The sequence below is a fragment of the Phacochoerus africanus genome, chromosome 8, assembly GCF_016906955.1.
Source record: "Phacochoerus africanus isolate WHEZ1 chromosome 8, ROS_Pafr_v1, whole genome shotgun sequence".
Lineage (NCBI taxonomy): Eukaryota > Metazoa > Chordata > Mammalia > Artiodactyla > Suidae > Phacochoerus > Phacochoerus africanus.
The window spans coordinates 51,485,727-51,506,119 of NC_062551.1; the positions used below are offsets into that span (position 1 = coordinate 51,485,727).

The 20,393-nt window shown below is 55.9% G+C and overlaps 3 protein-coding genes across 8 annotated transcripts in view; 2 read left to right on the plus strand and 1 right to left on the minus strand.

The window, feature by feature from the left end:
- Nucleotides 1–318: 318 nt before the first annotated feature.
- On the minus strand, nt 319–4,250 carry ZNF296 (zinc finger protein 296). The gene is made up of 3 exons (XM_047789442.1): nt 3,853–4,250; nt 3,448–3,597; nt 319–1,392 (listed from the first exon to the last, which is right to left on the minus strand). Exons 1-3 carry the CDS (start codon nt 4,148–4,150, stop codon nt 416–418), a joined length of 1,425 nt encoding a protein of 474 aa, XP_047645398.1. The 5' UTR covers nt 4,151–4,250; the 3' UTR covers nt 319–415.
- On the plus strand, nt 3,320–17,138 carry GEMIN7 (gem nuclear organelle associated protein 7). 6 transcript variants are annotated; one of them, XM_047789449.1, is made up of 4 exons: nt 3,320–3,557; nt 13,275–13,362; nt 13,509–13,570; nt 16,303–17,138. In XM_047789449.1, exon 4 carries the CDS (start codon nt 16,311–16,313, stop codon nt 16,704–16,706), a length of 396 nt encoding a protein of 131 aa, XP_047645405.1. In that variant the 5' UTR covers nt 3,320–3,557; nt 13,275–13,362; nt 13,509–13,570; nt 16,303–16,310; the 3' UTR covers nt 16,707–17,138. The 6 variants fall into 6 exon arrangements, with proteins under 6 accessions (XP_047645405.1, XP_047645402.1, XP_047645400.1 ...); XM_047789444.1 differs by lacking the exons at nt 3,320–3,557; nt 13,509–13,570 and adding exons at nt 4,093–4,484; nt 6,344–6,652; XM_047789445.1 differs by lacking the exons at nt 3,320–3,557; nt 13,509–13,570 and adding exons at nt 4,093–4,484; nt 6,344–6,631.
- A 2,101-nt stretch (nt 17,139–19,239) lies between these two features.
- The window catches only part of PPP1R37 (protein phosphatase 1 regulatory subunit 37), a 41,263-nt gene continuing 40,109 nt past the window's right edge, over nt 19,240–20,393 (plus strand). The window contains exon 1 of the mRNA XM_047790034.1: nt 19,240–19,704. Coding sequence (XP_047645990.1) covers nt 19,503–19,704 — 202 coding nt within the window. The 5' untranslated portion in view covers nt 19,240–19,502. The remainder of the gene's footprint in view (nt 19,705–20,393) is intronic.

Genomic DNA, 20,393 nt, shown 5'->3' on the forward strand with positions numbered 1-20,393 from the left:
GGGCAGGGGTGCCATGCGGTGGGAACTGAGCTGAGCTCCCAGCATGTGGAGGATGGGCCAGGACTTTGCCCGGGGGCCTCTGGTGACAGGTCCAGGCCTCTCCCCGCCCTTGCCTCGCCTCGGCCCCTGCCCTGGCCTCGCCCACACCAGGAACCGGGAGCACAGCTTTCTGTGCCAGTCCTGCTGTGCCCCAGGCACCTGGGGCTGGCCTCTCCCCTCACCCCTTCGTTCCAAACCGGTCCGTCCAGCTGTCCACCCCAAGGAGGGAAGCCTCCCCCCCCACCTCCGACACCCCAAGAAAGCCAGAGTCCAAACGTGTGGAGCTGGGGGAGGATTTACTCTCAGGGGAAGGACAAAGAGGTCACAGACGTGGTTAACTGGCACCAGGGACAGCGTGGGGGGGCGGCCCTGCTGCTCAGGCGTCCCCGCCCACCTCGGGGTGCTTCTGTCGCAGGTGCTTGTCCAGCGTGGCCCGCAGGCCGAAGGGCACGCAGCAGTGGGGGCACTCGAAGCGGGGGCTGCCGGGCCCCAGGCCGTGCATGCGGCGGTGGCGGTTGAGCTTGCTGCTCTGGGCACAGGCGTAGGAGCAGAGCTCGCAGGCGTAGGGCCGCTCGCCCGTGTGCGAGCGCCGGTGCACCGTCAGGTTGCTGCTGTTGGTGAAGTGCTTGCCGCAGAACTCGCAGCTGCCCCCGGGCCCGGGGCCCCGGCTCTTGCCCACCGCCTTCGGCGCCTTCTTGGGTGACGTCTTCTGGGTCTTGGCGGGGTCAGTCCTCTGCTCCTTGGTGGCCACTGCCCAGCCGTCCCCGCTGGGGCCCGCCTGAGCCCCGCCGCCGGGGGCCCCGGGTTCCTGGACACCCGCCGTGGCGGCGGCCCCAGCCCCCTCGCCGCCGCTGCACGGGAGGGCACTGGCTGGGGCGGCGGCATGGGCGGCCGGCTCTGGAGGGGCAGCGGAGGCCGGCTCCTGGCTGGACCCGGCTGAGCAGGGGCTCTGGGGCTGCAGCTGCCGATGGGTCTTCTTGTGGCGGTTGAGCTTGCTGCTCTGGGCGCAGGCATAGGGACACTGGTCGCAGGCATAGGGCCGCTCGCCCGTGTGCGAGCGCATGTGCACTTTGAGGTTGCTGAAGGAGCTGAGGGTCTTGGCGCACACGGGGCAGGTGGGGCTCCGCCGGGGGTGCCCCACCCGGGGGCCCTTGGCCTCGGCTTCCGGCCCCGCCACAGCCGACACGGCCGCGGCCACCTCGGCCAGGCCCAGGAGAGGGGCCTCCGGGAGCTCGGGTTCCGTCTGGTAGATGGACAGTCCATGGTCCCACTGGACGTGGCGCAGCAGCTTCCAGGCCCCGGTGAACTGCCGGCCGCAGCGGAGGCAGCTCAGAGCCTTCAGGTCGTCCCGTGCTGTGGAGAAGAGAAGAGAACGGGCCGGGGTTAGTGTGACTGTGACGGGCAAGTCAGAGCAGTTGCAGTTGACAGCTGCCAGCTGGACACCTGCTGTGGCAGAGGCTCTATTCCAAGGGCTGAGAGGCAGCAGAAAGAAGACGCAAAACTGCCCGTTGCCCTCGGGAAACTGATGCTCAGAGAGGTGGGGGGACAGACAGGAGGCAAGGAAAATCCACGGAGCGGATGGTGAGTACGTGGGGATTCTCCTTGAAAAATCTTCAAGAAAAAGTGAGAGCAGAGGGATGGACCATGAATGCTGTTTTATCCTGGGGTCCGGAGGGCCTTGCTGAAGAGGTGACCCAGTTCAGCGTGCTAGGCACCGGCCCTGCTCAGCTTCCTCCCCCGGCTTTCCTTCAGGACAGGAAATAGAAGACCTCCGTTCTTCAGACAGGAAGACTGAGGCAGAGAGCTGCTTGCCTCAAGGTCACACAGCTTGAAAGGGGCGTGGAGCTGGGATTTCAATCCAGAAACCTGAGGAGTGAGAGACAAGAGCTTTGCAAGAAAAATTAGCGGCTTAAAAAAAAACAGCTCTTGATGACTGAGTGGGTTTCTGTGCCAGGCCCTGAGCTCCCGGGTTCCACGCGTGATCCCCCTTTCCTGCCTTGCAGAAGAGGGGGCTAAGGTCTAGACAGGGAGGAGGCTTAGCAGCCACCTAGAGGGGTGACGGGTAGTGAACTAGGTCCCCTGCCCTCTGCGTGGAACCTGAGTTGAGAGCCCGGTCCAAGTGGACGTTTTCTCTGGCTCCTCCAGGTACCATCAGTAAGGTACTTCCTAGATGGACTCACCTCTATTTTTGGAATGCTAGACAGTCTTGGATGGGGGGTGGGGGGGTAGCTTCCTGATGCGACACCAGGGTCAAGAGCACAGGTGGGGGTCAGAGAGGGTCAGCCTGGCCTGACTTCCAGCTGGCTCTCCTCCTCCCTAGAGTGACCTTGGGCGAGAGATACCCTCTCTGTGCCTCACTTTCCTCATTTGCTAGGCTCCCAGGGGTCTTCTCCCTTTGGAGTGCCTGGACCTCAAATGGACAACAGTTGACTGAGTCCATCAAGCCTCGGTAAACATTAGCTGAGGCGTCCATCACTCTCCCAGGTCCACATGCTACCTACAGTGTTTTTGTTCCACCCATTCCATCACAGCCCCTCCCTTGCCCGCCCACCCACCAGGAGGGCCACCCTCCCTGCTCTGGCTCTAACTCTGCTCTAACTCTTGCAGCCAGCGGATGGGCCAATCGCAATCCCTCTTCCCCTCTCCCACTACAGGACCCTCTCCCTGGCCCAGCCCTGAATATAATTCCATCTCTCACAAATCCCAGGAGCACACCCTAGGGGCCATAAGCCCCACATGATCAGCACTGACCCGGAAAGGAAAGCTAAGCTCATTTGGTACCAAGTTAAGGGTTTTAATTCCCACCCAAGAGGAGGAACCCAGGTATCCAGAACACCGGGGGGACTGGCTCAAAACGGGGGCTTCCCAGCATGCAGGGCTGGGAGATTCCATCAGGGAAGGAAACCAGAAGCCCCTTCCCCAGCTCTGAGCAAATGCCCAGGGCCTCGGTCAGAAGTGATAAGGAGGTGGGAGGGGTAGACAACACCCCCAGTCCAGCTGGCCTCAGCTCCCTTCCCCCATGGCCACTGCCCTCCCCAGAGGTCCCCCCTACTGCCACACTGGTCCAGCCACCTGGGCAGTTATTTCTGGCCAAGGGGAAGGAGAAGTGAAACCAGATTGGGGGTGTGTGTGTGTGTATGGCAAATCCCCGACCAGTCTTCTGGGGCTGGCCACACCCTATGGGTGGCCCTCCCTCCCTGCCCAGCCCACCCCCGCCCCCCCCCCTCACTACCACTGTAGTCCCAGCCCTAGGACAGGGCAGGCCCTGGCCACGCCTAGGCTGCACCCTGCGGGGAGCCAGAAAGGGGAAGTAGTGCTCACTGCCCCGCCTGTCCAGCGCAGCCCCTTCTCCCACAGGAAGCCGGGCCCTTGAACTTGAGACCAGGACTGCATCCCGGCTTTCCTCACCTGAGCCCTGGCTGGGGCTGGGGCCTCTGAAGAGCTGACAGCCCAGCTTCTTGTGGTCCATGAAAGCAGTGATGGCCTCCAATGGGAAGGTCTGCGTGCAGCGGCCACAGGTCAACAGATCTGGGTGTTTGTCGGTCCACGGCTGGCGGTCTGCAGGGAGGAAGCGGGTGGTGAGCGTGGGGTGGGGCCAGGATGGGGGCTGGGGGTTCCGAGGCAGAGGGGAAACCCGAAGGTCAAAACCCGGGGGCTGGAGGCCAGGACCCGGCAAGGAAAATAGGGAAGGGGCAGGAGCCGCGGGGGCGGGGGATTGGGGGGGCGGACCGGCGTCGGTGCCCCCAGGAGGCCCCACCCGGGAGAGGAGAGGGGAGGGGAGGTGGGCCCGGAGCAGGGGCAGGCGGCGCTCACCCTGAGGGTTCGGGGTCAGCGGCGTCCACGCCGCGCACTGGCTGCGCAGGCCGAGAGCGTGGATGAGGCCGGCGGCGGGCACGGGGCCGTGGGGGTGGCGGTGTTCGCCTTCCGACAGCCCCGGCGCGGGCACTTCCTTCGGGTTGAAGGGCCCCAGCCCCGGGGCCTGTAGGGGCCGCGCGTCCGGCTCGGGCTTCATGCAGATGACGAGGTCTGGCATCTCCGTCTCGTCGTCTGGGTTGGCGGCGGGCGCGGGGTCTATTCGGCGGGGCGTGCAGCCGGCCTTGCGGCGGGACATGGGTCACGGGCAGGCGGACTGGCGGGCGGAGGACGCGCAGGCCGTGCGCGCTCAGACCGAGGCGTCCAGGTGAGTGACTGCGGCGACCCGCCGCGAACTCTTACACGTGCTGGCCCGGCCCGTGGCTCCGCCCACCGAGGCGGGGCCTGGCGGAAGAGGACTGCCCCACCCTCAGCCTAACTCAATCGCGACCGTGCCCACTGCGTTTGGCTAAGTGACCAAACCTTATCAAGTTGACGCGATCACGGACACAAACAGCTCTTCCTGATCTCGTTTTCGAGATGATGGAAACTGAGGCACAAGGTGTGCGCCCACACGCCCACGCGAGAATACGGTAAGGGCCACTTTCCTAACCAGGCGCCGAGAGTCGTCTGGTCTATTCCATCAGACGGATTACAATAAAAATTCCTTGGGCAAACAGCGATTGAGCGCCTACTGTGCGCCAGGTTCTGGACTAAGCACTGAGGCTGCCACGGGGAACGAGACAGTCAATAACCGTGGCCTTGGGCTTAGTTTATTGTTCAGGGAGACAAGACTCTCAAGGTGATAGCTATGTAAAACACAGAGTGCCTTCCAGGATGGCAAGGGCCACGGAACAAAATCAAGCCAGGAAGGGTTACAAAGGGACAGGATTATGGAATGTGGGGGCGGGGCTCAATTTTTTTCCCCATGCCAGGGAAAAAGCACGGTGGAGTTTGAGACCTAAACCTGCCGGTCTTGGGTATTGGAAGGGGGGCGTGGTGTGGGCTCTGTACTGATTAAGTTTCTATTGATTGAGTTCTGTGAGAAAATGCAGTCAGATCCAAGTCAGATCTCTTAACCGCTTTAAGGTCTTCTGGTTTTCTGAGCCGGGAGCCTCGGGAGAGTTTTGAGCAGAGAAGGGCTGCGATCCCATATATCCACTCTGCTCCTAGACCTGGAATCCCCAGGAGAACCAAATAGCCCACAGTCTTGCCTCCCTGCTCAGCTGGGGCCTCCTGGAACTTCCCTCCTCCCAAGCAGCGCTCTCTGATCGCTATTTGAAGTGGCATCAACACCCTGCCCCACCCTCCAACCCTGCAAGTTTTCTTTTCTTCCTGGCACCAACCACATCGTGATCTAGAGCTGTTTGTTTACTGTCCTCTTGCCCCTCCCCCCAACACAAGCCCCCTGAGGTCAGGGCCAGGGTCAGTCCTCCCCCGAGTGTCCCGAGCCCAGCTCTGAGGGAATTGCACATGCTAATCTCCTGCAGGCCTGAGGGTTTCCCATATTGTTATTCAGGTCTCAGCTCAATTGTCCTCCCAGGAGCAGAGGACCTCCCTGACCACAGTATCTAAAGTAGCCCCACCCTGCCCAGGGCCTTACAATTTACACTCCATGACCTCCATCTGTCCCCAGTTCCCTCCTGGGCCTCAGGTTTCCCATGTCTCTGGAGGTGGCTTCTACTTCAAGCCAGTCCTCCCCCGCCCCGTCCCACCTCCCATTAAAGAAGCTTCCCCAACCCTGCCACCTGCTAGCCCCTTGCTCTTATTTTATTCTTTTCACCTCCCCCTCAAGCCTGGAAGAACTTGATGCATTTGCTCCTGTGCTAACCTAATCTGTTCCTCTCAGCCTCCCTAGATTAGAGGTTCTGAGAGGGCAGGCCCAAGTCTGTCTTCTTCACAAATAGAGCCCCTAACTGTTCACAATTTAGTTAGCAAGTTGTGTATTGAGCTCCCGCTATGGGCCTGCTTTATTTATTTATGAATTTATTTATTTATGGAGCAGAGAAAAGTTTATTGCAGGTCCAGGCAAGGAGAACCGGCGGCTCATGTTCCAAAGACCCGAACCTATGTGCATTCTTTCAGTAGCTATTTGCGGAGGGTCTGTGTACCAGGCACTAGGTCTTGGGGATCTGAGGGGAAGCAGATGGCCACAAGCCAGCCCCGACTCCCTCCCTTAGTGAAACCTGTGGCAAAAATGACTTCTGAGCCCAGAGCAGCGAGTTTCTAGCTCAGGCCAGACATTTTGCCTTTCAGGGCCTCAGTTTCCCCTTTGTGAGACAGGGATGCAGGACAAAACCTCAGCCTGCAAGGCTTTTTCCGAGCGTGGCTACTGAGCGAACCATCTCAGGGTTGCAAGTAGGGGTGGTGGGGTTCAGACTGGAGGCGAGGGTGGGAGCGTGCACGTGTAAGAGGGTGGGGGCGCCAACTCCAAACTCTGCCCTTAACCCAGCCAGGAGGAAGTCTTCCTCTCTCTGAGCCTCAACTTGTTCGTCCGTAAAATGGGCATCCTGGACGCCCCCACCTCACAGACTGGCGGAGCAGATCTGAGCGCAGGGCCATGCCGGCGGCCGAGTGTGGTGCCCGGGTCTGCGTTGGCTTCCGAGCCCGCGAGCCCGCTTGCGACCACGTGGGTCGGCGGCGGCGCGGGCGGAACCCAGGCTCGGCAGCTCGCGGTCCGCCCGAGCCTCAGTGGCCGGGGCGCCGGCGGAAGTAGGGGCGCCAGCCGCCGCGGACCTCGGTGAGTGCGGGCGTGTTGCTGGTGAGTCGTAAGCACGTTCTCGGCTCGCTGGGCCCGGCCCGGGACGCCCACCGCGTGGCAGGACGAGAGGGGCGGGAAGAGGCAGGTCGCGCCGCGCCTGCCACGCCGGTCGCTGCGACTTTCTGGTCCTCGAACGCCTGCACCCGGGACTCTGGTTCCGAATGCAGCAGCGGAGACGTTCCAGCCGGGATGGGGCGGGGGGTCCGGGGAGGGGGCAGGGCGGAATGCAGCCTCTCGAAAAAATAATAACGACAACGCTCATAGCAGTAATAACGGCTGCAGTCCTCAGACCCCCGTCTTTGCTGCAGTGGAATCGCTCGCCTCCTCACAGCCGGGAGGTGGGAAGAACGTCCAGCCCAGGGCGGAGTGGGGAGTGGACGCCCGAGGGCCGGGAGGACCTACTTAGTATAAGAAAAGGAGAGCGCTGGGTGGCCAGGGCGGAACGGAAAGGAAACTGACCGGCCCAGTGGGCGGAGGTGGGGGGGGGGCGGTATTTGCGCATGGGGTCCCGGCCCTCTCCCGAGGCCCCATGGAAAGAATTTGCATCCAGACGGGGCCCGCCCATGCGGGGGGGGGGGGTGTAGGCCGGTCAGTACCTCGGTGAATTGGGTGGTCTTCGCTGTTAATCTGGAAACTCAGTGGGTTCCCTGACAACTCAAGTGTTGTTACGTGTTTGTCCACCGATCCAGTCATTGCCATTTTCTTAAGGTCTGTGACTCTCTTGACCCTGCCATTGACCCAAGTGATGGGCGCTTTAGTTTTTTTCAGTGGGGAATGAGTTCAGAGGTTTTTTTCCCCTGAAACCTGGGCAGGACATCCTTGGCTGGGGTCTGAGAGGATAAAGGACGCTCAGGCTTGGTCACCAGGGAGGATGGATAATGCCTGCTTTTGTTGTCTTGGGCACACCCTGTGTGACCTTTCTCAAACCAGTGTCTTATCAGGTCACGCCTTGACTCCCAAACCTCCAAGGGGGGCTGAAAAAACTGCCCTTCTGCATAGGGCAGGAGTGATGGCCCTGACTCTGTTATCAGACCAACCTGGCTTTGCTCCCTTTTCCTGCCAGGCAGCAGCTTGCACCCTGTAAATGACTGGGCCTCTCCCAGCTGCAGTTTCCTCTTGAGGAAAATGGGGATTGTGCTGGTATGACCAAATCGGATTGACCCCTCCCCGCCGAATAGCGAGAACAGGTCCTACACTGGGCCACTTTAAGTTTGTCTTGGCCAGGAATTGAACACAACTTTTTGGCCCCTTGCATAATTCCCATCAATCCTTCAGTGAAGGACTAGCCCTAGAGAGGAGGGTGTTTCTCCTAAAACACTCAAGGGTAGCCTAGGTTGGAGAAAGCCCTGGGGGCTGATGACCCTTGACTAAACTGGGAATGCAGTGGTCATTAGAAAATGTATATATTGCTTAATCCCATTCTCAGCCCTAGTGGTGAGATAGTGAAAATGTAGAAATCCCATTAATTCCATTCACTGTGATCTTTGTGCCCATCAGGCAGAAACCTGGGAGTCTTCCTGGGCTCTGTTCAGTCCATCAGCAAATAGGGCTCTCAACCCTCAAAATGTATCCTAGGATTTCCCTGGTGGCCCAGTGGTTAAGGTTGTCACTGCTGTGGCTCTGGTGACTGCTGTGGTGCAGATTCCATCCCTGACCTGGGAACTTCCGAATGCCATGGAAAAAAAAAGATACCTTAATCTGACCACTTCTCCCCAGCCCCACTGCCCCCACCCTGTCCCTGACACCACTGTCTTCCACCTCGACTGCTGCAGTGGCACCTGGGCTCCCCGCTTCTCCCTCTTCCCCTCACAATCTGATCTGTAGCAGGTAGCAGGATCCTATGAAGGCTGTAGGCAGACCCTGCCCCTCCTCTGCTCAGAACGCAGCCATGGAGAGACCCAGGTCCTCAAGGCCCCTGCACCCTCTGCCCTGCTCCCACCTCCTGTGTACTGGCCTCCCGGCTGGGCCTCAGTCACCCTTCCATGGGCTCTGCATCTGCTCTTCCCTCGGACTGGAATGCTTTTCACCCTAGACCGTCACATGGCTCCATTCCTCATTTCACTCTTTGCTCCACTGTAAGCTTATCAGAGAGATCTTCCCTGAGCCCCTTCCCGGAAACCACCTCTTACCCGCCCAGGCAGGGCCAGGTGTCCCCTCTGGGCTCTTTCATTCCAGCCCTGCCTACTCTGGGTCATCATTTTCTGGAGACCAAGTCTGTCATGCACTGGACTGTGAGCCCAGGAGAGCAGGGCTGGACTCTTTCACTCCCAGTTGTGTGTTCAGCACCGCCCGACATGAGCCAGGCACAGAGCAGGCACTCGAATCACAGGGGGAGTGAATCCTTCCACAAATATTTCCAAGTCCCCCTGATTACCAAGCCCTGACTGGGACTGAGGATGGCGTTTTGAAGCAATGAGACATCCCTTCTCTCAAAGGCTTACTTCTATGGCATAACAGACAGCGCGTTGCAGACAAGTCAATGCGTGTTGTCTGGAGGGGATAGTGCTGTGAAAAAAGAGATAATGCAGGGTGAAAGAGCTATCGATTTCTCCCTGTAAAGACGATGTTTGGGAGTTCCCGTCATGGCGCAGTGGTTAACGAATCCAACTAGGAACCATGAGGTTGTGGGTTCTGTCCCTGCCCTTGCTCGGTGGGTTAAGGATTCGGCATTGCCGTGAGCTGTGGTGTAGGCTGCATACTCGGCTCGGATCCCAAGTTGCTGTGGCTCTGGCGTAGGCTGGCAGCTGTAGCTCCAATTAGACCCCTAGCCTGGGAACCTCCATATGCCATGGGAAGCGGCCCTAGAAAAGACAAAAAGACAAAAAAAAAAGATGTTTGAGCAGCGACCCAAGTGAAGTAAGGGAGGAAGGTAAGCCATGTATCTGGAAATATATATCTCACATATGAAAGAGGAATCCAAGCAAGAGGAACAGCATGTGCAAAGGCCCTGAGGTAGGAATGTGCTTGGCATGTTCAAGGACTAACAACAGTGACCAAAGGGTAGGAGGTTGGCAGATGAGGTTAGAGGGTGATAGGGCCTTGTTACCTTGGAGCCAGGGGAGGGACCTGAGCAGAAAAGGGGTGTGATCAGACTTAGCTCTAACAGGAGGACCCCTCAGACAGCCATATGGGGAAGAGACTGGGGCAAAGGTGGGATCCAGGGGCCCAGTGGGGAGGCTGCTGAAATAGTCCAGGTGAGAGGTGATGGTGGCTGGCGTAGGGTGGTGAAAAGTTCCCTGGATGCCTTTTTTGAAGGTGGAGGGGACAAGCTTTACTGAAGGATTGGACATGTGTGGGAGAGAAAGTGAGGCGTCCAGGATGCCGTGGGATATCCTTTGCCTGTGCCCCAATGATTCTCCCGACAGCCCTAGGAGGTCTTTTTTTTTTTTTTTTTTTTAATGTTTTATTTCCCAGGGCACCTCCCTTGTAGTGAATCCAGAAGGGCTCAGACCCACCTGGTGTCCCCTAGTTCAGGTCCTTGTCCTTTGAGCCTGGAGGTGAGCTGTGGCCTGCTGATTGTTCTTGTGTGGCTTGAGAGCCAAGAGTGGGTTTTACATTTTTCAGTGATTGGAAAACAAAAGAACCTTTCGTGGTGCATGAAAGCATATAAAATGCAAATATCACATCCGGACAATATGCATTTACATGCCCCAATGAGGTTTTGTTGGAGCACGGCCGTGTTTCCCTGGTCTCTGGCTACTTTGCTGCTGCCTTGAAAGAGCTGAGTAGTTGTGACCGAGATTCTATGGCCCATGAAGCCTAAGATATTTACCACCAGCCCCTTTATGAAGGAGATTTGCAGACCTTTGCTGTTTGTTCCGTTCATAGAAATTTGGGCCACCCGTGAGATATCTGATCAGGAGAATTTGGCGACCAGTTACATGGAGGCTGAGAAAGGTCTGGGTCAGAGGCAGAAAGATTTGGGGAGTGGTTGACAGTAAGCAAGGCTGGGAGAGGGGGTTCAGATTCCTGAGGGAGGATCTAGCTCTTTGGGGCAGGACCCCGCACCTACAGCATGTGGAAGTTCCCCGGGCCAGGGATTGAACCTACACTGCAGCATTGCAGTTGTGGTCTGCATCACAGTTGCAGCAAATGCAGACTCCTTAACCTGCTGTGCCACACAGGAACTTCCAGAATCTAACTTTTTTTTTTCTTTTTAGGGCCGTACCCACAGCACATGGACGTTCCCAGGCTAGGGGTCAAATCGGAGCTGCTGCTGCCAGCCTACACCACAGCCACAGCCACGCCAGATCCAAGCCACGTCTGCGACCTACACCACAGGTCACTGGATCCTTAACCCACTGAGTGAGGCCAGGGATCGAACCTGGATACTAGTCAGATTCTTTTCCACTGAGCCACAATGGGAACTCCCAGAATCTAACTTTTTTGTTTGTTTGTTTGTCTTTTCTAGGACCACACCTGCGGCATATGGAGGTTCCCAGGCTAGGAGTCTAATCGGAGCTGCAGCTTCCGGCCTACACCACAGCCATAGCAACGCCAGATCCAGGCTGCATCTGTGACCTACACCACAGCTGACGGCAACGCCGGATCCTTAACCCACTGAGCGAGGCCAGGGATCGAACCCACAACCTCATGGTTCCTAGTCAGGTTCGTTAACCACTGAGCCATGATGGGAACTCCCAGAATCTAACATTTTTTAAGACATATGGAGGATGACACTATCTTTTCTTTTTTTTCTTTTCATTTTTTTTTCAGATAAGGCTGGAACGATACTTTATTATTATTATTATTATTATTTTGTCTTTTTAGGGCTGCATCTGTGGCATACTTTATTTTTTTTTAAGTGAAGTATAGTTGATTTAGTGTTGTGAATCTCTTCCTTTTTATTTTATTTTATTGTCTTTTTAGGGCCACACCCTCTGCACATGGGAAGTTCCCAGGCTAGGGGTCTAATTGGAGCTGTAGCCGCCGGCCTACGCCAGAGCCATAGCAACGTGGGATCCAGGCCACGTCTGCAACCTAAACTACAGCTCATGGCAACGCCAGATCCTTAACCCACTGAACAAGGCCAGGGATTGAACCCGCAACTTCATGGTTCCTAGTCAGATTCATCAACCACTGCGCCACGATAGGAACTCCTCAATCTTTTCCTTTTTAAAGTCAGAATTTAAAAGGTGTTCCTGTTGTGGCTCAGTGGGTTAAGAAGCAGATATAATGTCAGTGAAGATACAGGTTCGATCCCTGGCCTCACTCAGGGGGTTAAGGATCTGGCGTTGCAGCAAGCTGCAGTGTAGGCTGAAGATGTGGCTCTGATCCAGTGTTGCTGTGGTTGTGGTGTAGGTCGGCAGCTACAGTTCTGATTCAACTCCTGGCTTGAGACCTTCATAAACCACAGGTGCAGCCATAAAAAGAAAAAAATTAAAAATTCTTTTGGGAGTTCCCATCGTGGCTCGGTGGAAATGAATCCAACTAGGAACCATGAGTTTGCAGTTTCGATCCCTTACCTTGCTCAGTGGATTAAGGATCCGGCATTGCCGTGGGCTGTGGGGTAGGTTGCAGACGCAGCTCAGATCCCACGTTGCTGTGACTGTGGTGTAGGTCAGCAGCAACAGCTCCGATTAGACCCCTAGCCTGGGACCCTCCATATGCCGAGGGTGTGGCCCTAAAAAGAAAAAAGCCAAAAAAAAAAAAATCTTTTGAATTAGTTATACTAATCCAAAAGAGATCCAAATTCAGACAGAATTCAAAAGGTACAAAAACCTTAGACAGTGAAAATTCCCCTTCATGGGGTGAATGACTCGTGTGCATTTGCAGTTCTCACAGAAACTGTCAAACTGCCCCTCTTTGAAGGGGTCCCTTAGGTTGTGAATATGTTCTCATGCTCAGGGGTCATCCTTACCTGCCTGCCTCCTGTTTGCATCAGTGGTTCTCAACCAGAGGTGATTTTTTTTGGGTAACCTAGAGATATCTAGTAATATATGGAGATCTTTTTTTTTCAGCTGCACCCATAGCATGTGAAAGTTCTCTAACCAGGGCTTGCACCTGCACGATAGCAGTGACCCGAGCCACAGCAGTAAGAATGCCAGATCCTCAGCCCACTAGGCCCTCAGGGAATTCCTGGAGATCTTTTTCTTTCTTTCTTTTTTTTTTTTTTTAAGATGGCTTTATTGGGATGTAATTCTGTAATTCTCCTGCCACTCTGTGCACCAGTGGAGACTCTTTTGGTTGTCTCAGTTTGGAGTAGGGGTGGGGGACGCTACTGGCCTCTAGTGGTAGAGCCCAGGGATGCTGCTAAAACCCTATGCCAACGCACTGGGCAGTGCCCCCACCCAGTGGGACAAAAATGATCTAACCCTATATATTCTTCTTTGTCATCTTTTTTTTTGGGGGGGGCGCACCTGTGGTACATGGAAGATCCCAGGCTAGGGGTTGAAATGGAGCTGTAGTTGCTGGCCTACGTGGGATCTGAGCCGTGTCTGTGACTTACACAACCCAGGATCCTTAACCCCCTGAGGGAGGCCAGAGATCGGACCTGTGTCCTTATGGATACTAGTCAGATTCGTTTCCACTGAGCCACGCCGGGAACTCTGATCCAACCCTTACACTGATAGTGCTGAAGTTGAGAAACCCTGGTCTTCAGCCTTGGCCCATTTCTCTGCAGGATCCTCTCTTACAGGGAGCTGACAATTGAGCCACAGAAACAGGGAGAGCCTCACAAGACAAAGGACAATCCCAGTCACCTCTGTATGGTGAGTGACCCCGGGATGGGACACTGGGTGCCTGATACGTGTCAGTCACTTCAGTGAATCACTTTAGAGAGGAGGGGGTCCGAGACACAAGGAGGGGGGCAGCTGCCAGAAACAGGTCCTTCCCTCTCTCCTCCTCCTGCCCACAGAGCCAGCATCTCCCTACATGCAGTCAGTCAGCATCCGTGCAGTGGCCCATAATATGGTCCAGGTGAGTGCCGAACGTGCACCTGTGTTAGGTCATTTAGTCCCCAGGACAACCCTGTCAGGTCAGTCCTCTTATATCATCCCCATTTTATAGACAGGGAAACTGAGGCACAGAGCAGTTAAGTAACTTACTCTTGGTCACACAGCAGTACCAATACGAATACAGCTGTAACTCAACTGTAACGACTTTGGTGGCGAGCCTAGTATGTAGCAGGCCCTGTCCTGCCTGAGCCTGTTGAGTCCTGACAGCAAGCAGAGGTGGCCGTTGGTGCTGTTCTCCATACAGTGGAAGAAGAAAGTGTCTCTTGCTTGAGGTCACCCAGCTAAGCAGGCCTGGGAGCTCAGTCTCCACTCCATTCCTTCCAGCAGAAACAGTATTTAAGGAGGCTGGGCTCGGTGCCACTCAGTGTTCCAGGAGCTGGGGATACAGCAGGGGGCAAAAAGCCAGGTGGCTGCCCGTGAGGCGGCATCCGTTTCCTAGGGGAGAAGGACCGTAAGCAGAAAAATCAATATACAACGTCATGTCCAGGAGCGGCGTGTGCCGCCAATGACGGGGACGCCGACTCAGGGGATGGACGAGGGATCTTTGAGGCAGGGTGGTCTGGGAAGGGGAGAGCAGGTGCAGGCAGAGGGAGCTGCAGGCACCAGGGCCCACGAAGGGACTTGGCCAGACATGCTCGAGGCCCCACAAGGCGGCCAGTGTGGCTGGGGCGGAGGGCGAGGGGCTGGCGGGATCCGAAGCACCCAGGGCTTTGCGGGCTGTGGTGAGGACTTTGGCTTTGACTCTGAGCCTGAACCCAGGGGAGGCCTCTGAGCAGAGGAGGGGTGTGATCTGCCTCAGGTGATAACAGGGTCCCTCCGGCGCTGTATGGGGATGGATGGGCAGCAGGGGAAGGGGGAAGCGGGAGTCCGGAGAGGAGGCAGGAAGGGACGGTGGCTGGACCGAGTAAGAAGATTTAGCTTGTGAATATCGACATATATATGAAATTAAAATTACACATATATTTCTCCCTGAGCATTTCTTTGTCTTTTATGATCTTGACATCTTTGAAGAACCAGAATAATTTTTTTTTTTTTTTGAGAATGTCCCTCAATTTGATTTTCTTCATTATTAGGTTCAGGTGGAGTCAGGTCATCCATTTCTGGCAGGAATTCTGCAGAAGTGGTGCCCTGTCCTCGGCCTGTCACATCAGGATGCACATGGTGTGTGTTTGTCCCATTGCTGCACATGGTGTTTTTTTTTTTTTTTTGTCTTTTTGCTATTTCTTGGGCCGCTCCCGAGGCATATGGAGATTCCCAGGCTAGGGGTTCAATCAGAGCTGCAGCCACCAGCCCACGCCAGAGCCACAGCAATGCGGGATCCGAGCCGCGTCTGCAACCTACGCCACAGCTCACAGCAACGCCAGATCGTCAACCCACTGAGCAAGGGCAAGGACCGAACCCGCAACCTCATAGTTCCTAGTCGGATTCGTTAACCACTGCGCCACGACGGGAACTCCGCACATGGTGGTTTTAATGCCTGAATTAGGGAGGTGTCTGCCAGGTTTCTGCAATATAGAGTTACTTTTCACTCTCTTTTGTTTTTTTGTCTTTTTAGGACCGCACCTCCAGTATATGGAAGTTCCCAGGCGAGGGGTCGAATTGGAGCTGGCGGCCTATACCACAGCCAAAGAACACCAGATCCAAGTCGCATCTGCGACCTACACCACAGCTCACGGCAACGCCGGATCCTTCACCCACTGAGCGAGGCCAGGGATCAAACCTGTGTCCGCGTGGATTCTAGCCGGGTTCGTTACCGCTGAGCCACGCCGGGAACCCCCTCCTCTTTACTCTTTCTCTTTACAAGGCGCACCTCGTGAGGAGGTACTTTATGTCAATATCTTGGACCTTCTCAAATGCTCAGCGTCAAGTCTCAGCATCCGTTGATGATTTTAGCTGCCAGTCCACACTGAGGCACGTTTACTTAAAGTACATACGTACTTAAAAAAAGAGGATTTTTCTCCTCTCCTCCTTTCTTTCTTTTTTTGTCCTTTTGCCTTTTCTAGGGCTGCTTCCGCAGCATATGGAGGTTCCCAGGCTAGGGGTCTAATCAGAGCCATAGCCACCGGCCTACACCACAGCCACAGCAACGCAGGATCTGAGCCGTGTCTGCAACCTACACCACAGCTCGTGGCAATGCCAGGTCCTTAACCTACTGAGCAAGGCCAGGGATCGAACCCTCAACCTCATGGTTCCTAGTCGGATTCGTTAACCACTGTGCCACGATGGGAACTCCTCTTTCTTTCTTTATGAGGATGGACTCACAGTTTTCTGTTTTACTCAATGGGTTATAATCCGTAACCATCATGGATCCCTCCAGATTTGGCCTTTTCAAGCTAGCTCCTGGGTGGCTGGGAATTCTTTTGGAAGCACGCACTTCCTGATGGAGTGGACAGGCCGTGCCCGAGAGAGGAGAGGAGCCAGGATTTGTTCTCTCAGCAGATCCCTATTGCCAGGCACTGGGGGTGAGGCTGTGGTGAAAGCTGTGACAGGCCCTGCTCTCGTGGACTTCATGAACGGTGCCCGGGCAGAGGGCACGGGCCGAGGGGTGGCAGGGGTTTTAGGAGAGAAGCCAGGAGTTGGGTTACGGCCACGTAAGGGGAGATGCGGTGGACAGGCCTCTGCTCCCCGGCCTCCCTCCTCCTGAGGCCCCACGCTCCCCGTCATGGCTCCCCACTCTTCTTCTTCCCCCAACAGCCAGGATAATGCAGACGCCGCTGGCCATCCCCGTGCCTGTGCTCCGGCTCCCCCGGGGCCCTGACGGCCTGAGCCGAGGCTTTGCCCCCAACGCTCGCAGGGGCCTCCTGAAACCACAGGTTCCTGAAACTCCAGAATCTCCTGTAGTTCAAGAATCTCAGGAATCCCAGGAACAGCAGGCCCGAGCTGCCCTGCGGGAGCGCTACCTCCGCAGCCTGCTGGCCATGGTGGGTCGCCAGGTGAGTTTCACGCTGCACGAGGGCGTGCAGGTGACCGCCCACTTCGGAGCTACGGACCTGGACGTGGCCAACTTCTATGTGTCGCAGCTGCAGACCCCGATCGGTGTACAGGCTGAGGCGCTGCTCCGGTGTAGTGACATTATCGCATACGCCTTCAAGCTGTGAAATTGGTATCGTCTCATCTTTCTGCCTGGGGTGTAGCTGCCGTCTCCCCGGCCTCCATTTGCTCACGAGCTGGGAACTTTGGGCCATAGAGTTCTGAATTCTCTTGGAATTTTGAGCCAAGCTCCAAGTAGCCCTGGCTTCTTAAGACCTCCAGGGTGTAGTCAGTAAAATTCTGCATCCCAGGAGTCCTAGATCCTGTTGGAAGGAATGCTCTACCTCACAGAACTCTAAAGGCTGCAGGTATATGGGCCTGTCATCCGTTCCTGAAGACTTGGGGCGGCGGGGGTGAGGGAGTAAAGGAAGGCAAATTGCCTCGTGGGAAATGTCTATTGAAGAGGCTGCACAGTTCAGCCCCCTTGGAAATACCCCCCAGTACTACCCTCCCACCAAAGAGCCAATTATCCCAGGAAAATATGCCTCTGGTTTTGTTTTGTTTGTTGTTATTGTTGTTTTTTAATGTAACCTGCAGGGATGAAGCCAGATTTGGGGAGTGGAAGGGTGGTTATCCAGGAGCTGAGCCCAGTGGAGCTGGGCCAGGATGGGGAGGGCACGTCAAGGGAATGGGAGGATTGGACTCTCCTAGTCTCTGGGAATGGCTAGAGAGAACCAGATGCCGGGTTTGGGAGATTTGGATTTGATTTCTCTTTCAGGTGGGTGGGGATGGACAGGGGTAAGGCTCACATTGGGTCACATGGTCACTCACAAGCACTCCTCCTATTGCCTGGCTTCTGGGTAGGCCCATTCTCTTCCCAGTCCCTGCGAACTGGTCGGACCTTGTGTGGTGGCGCCACTGAGGAAAAGCAGAGGGGTTATGGGTTAGGGTGAAACTTCGCCCCCTCTTCATTTTGCCCCAGCTGTGTGGCATGGCAGGCCTCATCACTTGCTTAGCTTAGCCCCGTTGCTTAGTAGTCTTCCAGCAGGTTTATTTATTTATTTTGTCTTTTTGCCTTTTCTAGGGCTCTTCCACGGCATATGGAGGTTCCCAGGCTAGGGGTCTAATCGGAGCTGTAGCTGCCGGCCTACGCCAGAGCCACAGCAACGCAGGATCCAAGCAGTGTCTGCGACCCACACCACAGCTCATGGCAAGGCCGGATCCTTAACCCACTGAGCAAGGCCAGGGATCACACCCGCAACCTCATGGATACTAGTCGGATTCGTTAGCCACTGAGCCACGATGGGAACTCCTCAGCAGATTTACTTTAAAAAAGTAATTTCTACCCTCTTTATAGTCACATCAATTTAAACATGTAAGTGAAGGGATTCGCTGGTAACTCAGCGGGCTGAGGGTCCCGGTTGTCGCTGCAGCGGCTCGGGTGTGGTGTGGGATGGATTCTTGGCCCAGAACTTTAGGCGTGGCCAAAAGGAAAAAATGTAAGGGAAGGTTCCATTAAATATAGAGGAGATTCGCTTTGTCTGTCTTCAGTGGTGAAGCTGAATGGAGCACGTGGAGAACTTAAACTCCCATTTGTCCATTCACAACGCTACCTCTGGCGATTCCTGGGCCAGGCTTTCAAGTTGCCTTGGCAACGAGTCGCTTGCTCCTCCTCTTGTCCCGTTTTTTGGTTTTAGCCCCGCCCCCCACCCCTCCCCGCGGCTGGAAAGGCTGGCAGAGCATGACGAAAGTGCGAGAGCGAATATTAAGCGCCTGGATGAGCACTTGTGTGGGGGGTGGCTTGAGTTCGTGCTAGTTTGCTACTGGCTCAGTAATCTACCTGGTCCATCGCCCGGTAGTTTGGTTGGCAGATTCGCCCCTTGCTTTTGGCATTTCTTCTTTGGTCTAGTTTTTTAAAAAATTAAATCAAATCAGAGCTGTAATATTTTACTGTGGCTCATATTTTAGTTTTTACATTTATTTTTTTCTTATTTTGACCGCACCCGCACAGGCATGTGGAAGTCCCTGGACCAGGGATCGAGCCAGTGCCACAGCAGTGACCCAAACCGCTGCAGTGACAACTCGGGATCTTTAACCCGCTAAGCCACAAGGAAACGCTTAGTTTTTAAATTTAAATTGTATTTTATACAACGCTATCCAAATACAGAGTTATTATTGAAACTGCAGTCTGCAAACAGAAGGCTAGAGACTAGCAAGTGGCGACGGGCTTGTCAGCATCCACAACCTGTACTCATATATTAACACAGTTCCTATCGCCTTTCAAGTTCTCCACCCCTTACTTCTCCCCTTATCGGTTGGCCCAGCCCCACCAAGCAGATGGCTTTTCTTTCTATCTACTCCGTTCCCTTCTCGGTTGCCCGAGCTCGTGACAAATGTGTGCGAGCCTGCATGTTAGATATCTAGATTGAGCGGGGAGGCGGGGGGCGGGGGAGGGGGGGCGCGGAGGGGCGGGGGGGGGGGGGCGGCTCGGGTTCGCGCTTGCGCGCTGCTCTGGGAGACGGCGTCCACCTCGCCCCGCCCCCCCGCTCTGCAGTTCCGGCTCTGCAGATTCACCGCTCACGCTTCTTTTTCCTGTGGCCCTTTCTGCCTTTTGTTTGCCCTTTAAACAACCCACTAGACAGCTCTACCTGAAAACAGCTTGAAGTGATTTTCTGCTTTTCTGAATACGAGACGGGTTCACGGGCTCTTAACGAAAGTGCGGCTGCGAACGAGCAGGCGCGCACGGGGCTCGGGGGAGGTGCGCCGGAGCTCCCGGCGGCGACGACTACGACGACCAGGAGAGCGGACGGAGGCGGCGCCTGAAGCAGTGGCGGAGCCCATGCCCCGGGACGGCGGGAGGGTCCGGAGAGACAAGTCCGGGGCCCGGGGCATGTCCCCGGGGCCCCCGTGAGGAGGTGGCGGCGATGGAGATCCCGCCGCAAGAGGCGCCGCCCGGGCCGGGCGCGGACGGCGAAACCGAGGAGGCCCCCGCCGAGGCCCGGTCTCCCAGCCCCGCGTCGCCCCCGGCCGACGGGCGCCTCAAGGCTGCGGCCAAGCGCGTCACATTCCCCTCCGACGAAGATATCGTGTCCGGAGCTGTGGAACCCAAAGACCCCTGGAGACACGGTAGCTACGGCTGGGGCGCGGGGGCGGGCTGGTGGGGACCTGGGTGTCGGTGCAGCGCCCAGCACAGAGGTGGAGCTCAATAAGTTGCACCTAATGACGGTTTAAGGAGAGAGTTGTCAGTTTAGAGATGGAGGGTGTTAGAGAGGAGGTGGCTCTTGGGTTGGGAAGGTGAGAAGTAGCTGGTTTATACTTGTTCCCCACGTCCCCACTCCAAGGGACGCTGAAGGCGATCGTTCTAGGAATTAAAACTGTGAGCAATGGAAGAAAGTTTGGTGGCGTGGAAAATTAGGAGGGCTTTGAGTTCGTAGTTCCCTCGAAGGAGGATAGAGCAGCTAGAGGAGGGAGAGTGGGTCAATATGGGCGTTGAAGGAGTTTGATGGGCCCATGGGGATGGAAAGAGGTTAAATTGCTGGCCTGCAAGCCTCAGGGCAAGGGGTGGTCTTGTTGCTCCCTTCCTTGGCTGAAAGGAGGAAGAGGAATAAACCTGGCCTGTGGTTGTAGAGGAGTTAGTAAATCTGGGGGTTGAGAAGAGGGAATTAAGGTAAATAAACTTCCTGAGAAGTAAATAAAGGAGCCGATCAATTTGGGGTGGGAGGTGGGTCAGAAGAGGTGTTTTGGATCTTGACATTAGGAAGAAAAAGTTACTGCCTGCCTTCTCTTCCTCTCCCAAAAAAGGGAAGCAGAACATT